Genomic DNA, 8,073 nt, shown 5'->3' with positions numbered 1-8,073 from the left:
TGGATCACGTATACGTGTTTATTCGGTTCCGGTCTTTGAAAGCCTGTTTACATGGTTAAAATAACGTGCAAGCCACTGTTTTGTACTTTAAAGTTCATTTACTAGGTTTGTGAAAAGCAAAATGCTTGTTTACAGTAATATTGTTAGGTTTTTACACACAGTGTCAAAAATATATATACTTTTATATAAGCAAAAGAGTTGTTTACAGCAGATATATCAAAGAGGTAGAATACTCAAATCAAAAACAAGATTCTCCCAAAATGTATATACACATAAAGATCATAACACCTTATGGAATGCTGAAAAACAGATTACGGCTATTAACAAGAAACTAAAATTGTATCAAACGGCAAATGCATTAAAATAGAAAGGTTACAGGTTAGTTCACCCATTCATGAAACGTCCTTGAAGTCAATAATTCAAATGTCGTAGCTTAAGCAAATACAAACACTGTACGACAAATAATCGCCTGTTTGTAAACATCCTCAAAATTGAAGATTTCACAAAAGTCAAAAACTTTGTAGTAACGCCGCTAGATTAGTCAATACATTCATTGTGCATTAAGAATAAACGTTTAGTTTTATTATACAGTTGCATTTACACAATACGCCATTTAAAGAGTTCATTTTCTCAAAATGTATGTTTATAATATGAACGACACCTTGCAAAAAGGTGCACATGAAAACCAGCAGTCAAGAGCATTTCAAAGGTGCTGGTGAAACTGGTACATGCATCTGCGTTAAGCTTTGCAAATCGAAGGTGCTTATGATGTCAAATAAACAGAACAAAATAACAGTCCACCCTGTTACCGCTACCAAACAAAGCACTTCATGTACATAGAAAAATAAGTCGAGATGCGAGACATTTTTTCGCCTCGTTAGCAGCCTGCAGTTGCGTGGATACGAGCCCACCTTAGACCCCCAGAACTTGATTATAATAAAAAACTAGCAATCTCTCCTAAAAAAAAAAATGCTTTGAAGATGACATGAAGCGGTGAACCCATTTTGCACCTTTCAAAAATAGCCCCCGCACTTGTTATTCGGCAAGTAGACTCTTGATATTTGCGTCACACCAGATTCCCTAATCGACACACAAATATCTCAAACAAAACGTGTTTGTCGTCAAGCACAAGATAAAATAGCGAGTACAAAATTCTTTATCTTAAAATAGACATCTTTTTCAGTACAACCGTGTGTGTTCCTACATGAAAATCATTGATAAAAAAAGAGATAGTTGATGGCCAGATCATTTTAGACTCCAGATCAGTTCAATCATGATAGAAGTCCAGTCGCCGAGGCCGTCAAAGGCACCCACTAAAGTTTCAAACCTCCTCCTGGATCGGTATCCTTTGACGTGATGTGAAGGTCACAGTGAGGTTGTCCGGGTCAGAACCAGATAGGCGGTCAGCGGAGAGTCGCGGATTTAGTATTGAACATACTCAGTTTGAAGTGACTGTAAAAGATGGAAAAACGCAGAAGGTAAGGCTGGGAAATATAGAAGATGAAACGATTACGATGCTGAACTTAATTAAGGAAAATTATATGGAGGGTATTTAAAAAAAAAAAAAACCCTGAAACGTCACTAACAGTACTTGCTGACGCAAATGAAGGTGAAATGACAAAAAGTCCAAATGAATTTGCATCAAGTGTGTGTGTGCAAGCAAGCAGATGTACACATGCACAGCGCTAATTTTTTGTAATTGTTCCAAGGTTGAAAAACAACATTACGAAATGAAAAAAGAAGTGACAGAAGTGTGTATTTAAATGAAAAGCAGACAGTGTGGGAGGCTACATCAGACAACACGTCTCACCTATACATTTATGAAGGACAATGTAATGCATTTACGCAAAATTCAAACAAACAAACATTTCCTAATCTTATTTCTTCTCTATTCTCAACTAGAAGTGGCGAATAGCCAACAGAAACTTTACATTAAGAAAACAAATGCATTGTGTAGATGTCTTGAGCATTCCTGTGCTATCTGAGACAAAAGACAGACTTCACAGGCTAAAGGGAATGATTAAAGGAAAACACCACCGTTTTCCAACACTTTACTACGCCTTTACCTCAACCTAGACGAATTAATACATACCTATCCTTCCTCAATGCATGCACTTTTAATCTTTGTACAGCGCTTCGTGAATGTGTTAGCATTTAGCCTAGCCCCATTTATTCCTATGGTTCCAAACAAAAGTTTTATTTTGTGCCACCATACTTACTCATGTAACTACTCATGTAAGAGTCTTTAAATAGGGAAAACATGGAAGTGTTTTGTGGCTTCTAAATTCATACCTGATTGGACCCATAGGAATGAATGGGGCTAGGCTAAATGCTAATGTTGCATTCACACCAGCCGCGGTAGAGGCATCAAGCGCGAGTGATTTCAATATTAAGTCAATGTAAAGACGTGGTTGACGCGCGTCTGGAGGTCTCGCGAATGGCGCGATTTGAGCGTTGCCGCGGGAAACACTCGAGTTGAAAAATGTGAACTTGTGGCGGAATAACGCACCGCATTAACCAATCAGGAGCTTGCTCTAATAGCGATGTGATTACAGAAAGCCAGTGGAGTCGCAGAAGCCCCTCCCATGACGCAAATTTCCACGTGAATGTCTTGATAACTAGAATTTCAAGCGTGAATGAAGCGAGTACTGAAAAAGGATAGGGATGTAATAATTTGTCCAAGATGAGGCAAGAACACAGCAATATATTGAAAAAACGGTGGTGTTTTCCTTTAAATAAGCAATAGTTTATGTAACACAGAAGACTAACTAAAATACATAAAATTCAATTCAACAGTATATACGCATACACTGTAAAAAAAAATCCTTGTTGCACTTAAATTTTTAAGTTTAACCGAGTTGAATTTACAGTTGATTTCAACTTTGTTGACTGCGCTGTAAAAACTAAAAGTTGGATCAACTTAAAAAATGCTCATTAAAATAATTTACTTCAATTGGTAACACCTAAAAAATTAAGTTGTTTCAACATGTCTAGAGCGCAGTGCACAATGTGAGATTTCAGCCACGATTTAGCCGTCTAGGACAAATTTTGAAATCCTAAAAGATTCCTGGAATCCTAGGCTAAAATCTGCCGTCTTTGGTCGCTAGTTTGACATGTTCACATACAGCCGATTAATGACCGTTGCGATCAAAATTATCCTGTTGTTTCGGTTTGCTAGCCTTCGCTTCAGCGCATGTTTGCCCAGCCGTCGTCTATCAATGACGTAAAACTGCATTTTTTGCCGTGCGTCCGATTTTTAAAAGTCTTAAAACTCGTACAGTCCGACACTGATGGAAACTGAGATCATACAGTGTGACATGGACTTAACTACGATCTTAATCACATAGTGTGGCAAGCAACAATCCTAAAGGATTATTTAAAATCGCACAGTGTATACCGGGCTTAAGTGAAAAACACTTTAGGGTGGATTCCCAGACAGGGCTTATCCTAGTCTCAGACTAAAATGCGCGTTGGAGTTGCTTTTATTGAAAAACGCCTGTTCGTGACTAATTTTAACATATGTTGGTGACATTTTTTGCCTCAAGATGCACACATGTAGTGTTTTTTGTAAGGTATGTTTGTAAAAACGTCTTAAATGACCTAATACAAATAAGGCCTAGTCCTGGATTAGCCTAAACCCTGTCCGGGAAACCACCCAAAAAAGAGACAAATTATAAATATTTTTTATTATTTTATATTTTACATTGTAGGCATCAAGATTTTTTGAAGAAAAGCAAAACAGACAGTTAACTATGCATTGCAAAACTGCAGTCTGCAAAAAAAGAGGACATGCTGAAAGATGTTCAGTTCATTAAGTTGAAATCACATGATATACCACTGACATATGCAAAAAAACACTCTAATTTACAATAGACAAAGCTACAAACAGGACACAGTAGGAGTACCGGAAATCCACTGGGAAAACAACTTCCAGGCTACATTATTACAGAAGAAAGTTTTGGAGACGGTCCAAGAGCAACAATCCGCTAAAAAGCAAACTCATGTTCTTTCCCTCTGGTCTGAGCGAGACCGGGTCAGCCAATGTCAAATTTTTCATTGAAGTGGTCAAGCGTTTCTAATAAATGGAATGGAAAGAGTAGTGAACGATGGCCATTGATTTGGTTAACTGTTACAATTAAAACTACATTAAATCAGAATAGATTTTACATAAAGTTGGACAATAAAATGTATGAAATTATTCCACTTTATTTTAACTTATTTAGATTTTTCGTAAAAATAACTACGTTTACATGTAGACCAATAATGCGATTATTTCCAATAAGAGTAAGGACTTATTTGCAGGAGGAGCTCTTCGCTTCTGTTTAAATGCATTTTTTATTTTCTGATTATTCACACATAGCCCAATGCAGAGTACAAATGATGAAATTTACTAACTTTAAAATGACAAATACGTTTCTATAGATGCTAGGGCTGTCACAAGGATTAAATAATCATCTCATCGTGATTGCTGACGTCATCGCGATGATTTCAGATCACCGCAATGATTGCACATCTCTTTAAAAAACACAAGGGGGAGCTGCGCAGCGCCTGTATAAACGAGACTTAAATCACGGTTATGATCTTAATCACATTATTTTTATCAAAGTATTGTGTTTACATGCAGTATAATCGAAATATTGCCAAAATCCCATTAGAATTACAAATATAAATGTGGTCAGTGTCACAGGCGGTGGGGGTGATGTTTGGTTGATTTACACAAACAGTTTTTTTTCTTAGCAGCCTCCACAACTCCCATTACCTCAAACAGCAGCATTGAGACAATTAGTGCTTGTTAGTGAATTTATTACAGTCAAACCTTAACAATTCTGCCTGCCTTTTACCCATTTTTAAAAACCTATTAGTTAAGCTTTAAAACTTCGTTTTCCATCCCATGTCCCTGATGAATCACCGTTTGTCTTTTGTTAATATTTTTAGTTTTATTTTCTCTCCAATCGTTAGCGTGGGATGCACTCGGGCGGATTAGCTCGGAAATGAAAAAAATTACCCTCGTCCCGACCACTCCATTAAAGCTCACTTGACAGCGGTAATTAGGTCTACGACTGAACATCTAAACAAGAGCTTTATTAGAACACACTAGAGACAAGAGGAGCACATGAAGTGAGAATTATTAAAAGGACGACGGTCATGGAAAAACATGCATGCAAGTTTGTTATACCATAGCTAAAACCAGGGGTGGGCATGGAGGGTCAATGTCCCGCAAAGTTCAGCTCCAACCCCAATCACACACACCTGAATGATATTGCCAAGTCATCATGCAGCGTTTGAAAAGATTTTCCACGTGTGTTTGATTAGGGCTGGATCCAAACCCCGCAGGACAGTGGCCCTCCAGGACCAGTAATGCCCACCCCTGGCTAAAACTCAGTGTGAGGTGAAAAGCACCTGCTGTTAGAGGAACTGATAAGGTTCATGGAAAAGTAAAGTGATGATGAAAAGGACAGAATCCCTTTAAGAGGGACATAGGAAGGATTCCTAGAAATTACAATGGTAACCATAGTCTATGCCAAAATGCAATAGTTGATTATTGTTTTGACTGTTAAAACATCAACATTGGATCTTTTCTAAACCACGAAAGAAGCTTCTAGACTGTGTTATTTTGGGATTTTATGACACTGCTTATTGTACAAAATTATTGTAATTACCAGATGAGAACTAGAGTATTGTACTCTATGGCAGTTTCTATGGCAACACGTATGGCAAAACGGATCTGTGATAGTTGTTGATGATGGTAAAATACTTAATCATTAGATTATTCACCTTATAATCTTGCAATATTAAGAAATTAAACTAAGTAACCCTGATTATAAAAAAAGTATGTTAAATATAAGGATAGGAATTGCTAACTACTTTAAAGGGGTTATGGGTACAGTTATTTTGCTTTTTTACACAATGCCATGAGTTTGATAAAGACACTTAAATATAAAAATGTATAAAAAAGTCAGAAACTAAATTATTTTAAATATGAGTTTGATAAAAATACTAACATATTTTACTTTAAAAACTTGTATATATTAAAAATACAGTTTGAAAACACAAATATGTGTTACGTAACTTTTTTATATACTAATTACGAAAAATATGACTTTTTAACTTGTGAAATATGTTGGTGTTTATCAAGTCATATTCTTGTAATTACGAGTTTTTAACTTGTGAAATACCATTAGTGTTTTTTTAAAGTCGTATTTTTGTAATAAAGTCATATTTTTGTAATTACAAACTCATATTCTTGTAACTACAAGTTTTTTTCTTGTAAAATAAGTTTGTGTTTTTATCAAATCGTATTTTTGTAATTACGAGTTTTTTACTTGTGAGACACATTAGTGTTTTTATCAAATCGTACTTTTGTAATTATGAGTTTTTAACTTGTGAGACACATTAGTGTTTTTATCAAATCTTATTTTGTAATTACGAAGTCATATTTTTGTAATTCAAAGTTTTTATCTGGTAAAACACGTTAGTGTTTTATCAAATCGTATTTTTGTAATTACAAAGTCATATTCTTGTAATTACAAAGTCATATTCTTGTAATTACAAGTTTTTATCTGGTAAAATACGTTAGTGTTTTATCAAATCGTATTTTTGTAATTACAAAGTCATATTCTTGTAATTACAAAGTCATATTCTTGTAATTACAAGTTTTTAACTTGTGAAAACGTTAGTGTTTTTATCAAATCGTATTTTTGCAATTACGAAGTCATATTTTTGTAATTACAAGTTTTTATCTTGTAAAATATGTTAGTGTTTTTATCAAATCGTATTTTTGTAATTACGAGTTTTTAACTTTTGAAACACGTTAGTGTGTTTATCAAATAGTATTTTTGTAATTACAAAGTCATATTTTTGTAATTACAAGTTTTTAACTGAATAAAGCACTAACATATTTTACAAGTTAAAAACTTACAATTACAAAAAAAACAGAGTTTGATAAAAACATTTCTTCAAGCTGGAAACTTCTAATTATAAAGATTTGCTTTGAATTTGATTAACTAATTTTTCAAGCTGGAAACTTAAATTATGAAAATATTTTACATTGCAAGTATTTTACCCCAATTATGAAAACTTCTTTACAACACAGCAACTACATAATTAATAGTCACTGCCGCTTCCTCATAGCAATTATGAAATTTTGGCGGTTTCTATGGTTACCATGGTAGTTTTTGGAAGGCTCTGAATTGCTGCTGCTGAATGTGCGAATCTCAGGAGGGCTGAAGAAAGGTCGCGTCACTTACGGGAATGGACCGGCTGAGGTAGCGTGCCGAGAGCCCGCTAAGCCCCGTCGAGGGGCTCCTGTGGGCCCCCTGTTCCTCGGCCCCCAGCCTTCCGAGGGTGGAAGATCCCACCGTGCTGGTGTGATTGAGGTTGAAGGTCAGACTTTTCGCCCCACTGCTTGGGCTCACCAAACTGGTATTGTGGGTGCTGGATGTGTTATACTGATTATTGTTGACCTCATAGTGGTAATTGTGGGGGCCGTTGTAGGCTGAACGGAGGGTGTGGGAAGAGGAAGTGAACGGAGAGGAGGAGGGCTGTTTCACAGAGCTGTGGGCTTCATCGTCGGGTTCGTACAGGTTACCCAGAGAGTTGGCTAACCGGGTGCTAGAGGAGGGGGAGGAGGGAAAACAGGCATGAAGGGTAAAGGATACACACAGTGACTTGACAACACACACTGCAATGTCTACAGTGGGGGATTATGGGAAATCTTCTGACAAAAGGACCGGGAACAGTTTGTAATGTTGTGTTGCATATGTTGGGGAGTGACTTGTCCTTATCTGCCAATAAAAATATAAAAGTGGCCTTGTGCAGGGCTGGGTGATGTATAAAAAATATATCAAAATGAACTGTTTGCAATTATGGCTTGTGCCGAAATCTAAGCAGTCATAAAACAGCTGGCGAGGTTGATTCATTTTGTTTGTTGTTGATTCACAACTGTGAGTTAATCATTTGTTTGATAAAAAAAGTATAGTTATATAAGGTATACAATGGGATATATTCAATTCTTTAGCTATTTCACCCAACCCTAACCTGAATCGTGATCCAAAAATCCAAACTTGTCAGAAC

The 8,073-nt window shown here is 36.2% G+C and overlaps 1 protein-coding gene across 7 annotated transcripts in view; it reads right to left on the bottom strand.

The window, feature by feature from the left end:
* The window catches only part of cdc14ab (cell division cycle 14Ab), a 51,728-nt gene continuing 43,655 nt past the window's right edge, over nt 1-8,073 (bottom strand). For 4 of the 7 annotated variants that reach the window (XM_055218591.2, XM_055218588.2, XM_055218586.2 and 1 more), the window contains 2 exons: nt 7,248-7,611; nt 1-1,452 (listed from right to left, as the gene is read on the bottom strand). In XM_055218591.2, the coding sequence (XP_055074566.2) occupies nt 1,423-1,452; nt 7,248-7,611 (394 nt within the window). In that variant the 3' untranslated portion in view covers nt 1-1,422. Of the gene's footprint in view, nt 1,453-7,247; nt 7,612-8,073 lie in introns of those variants that run through there. The other 3 variants (XM_055218592.2, XM_055218594.2, XM_055218593.2) reach the window with 2 other exon arrangements.

Source organism: Misgurnus anguillicaudatus, chromosome 23 (assembly GCF_027580225.2).
Source record: "Misgurnus anguillicaudatus chromosome 23, ASM2758022v2, whole genome shotgun sequence".
Taxonomy (NCBI): Eukaryota; Metazoa; Chordata; class Actinopteri; order Cypriniformes; family Cobitidae; genus Misgurnus; species Misgurnus anguillicaudatus.
The sequence above is the reverse complement of the archived record's forward strand: the minus strand, read 5'-3'. Positions and strand labels throughout refer to the sequence as shown.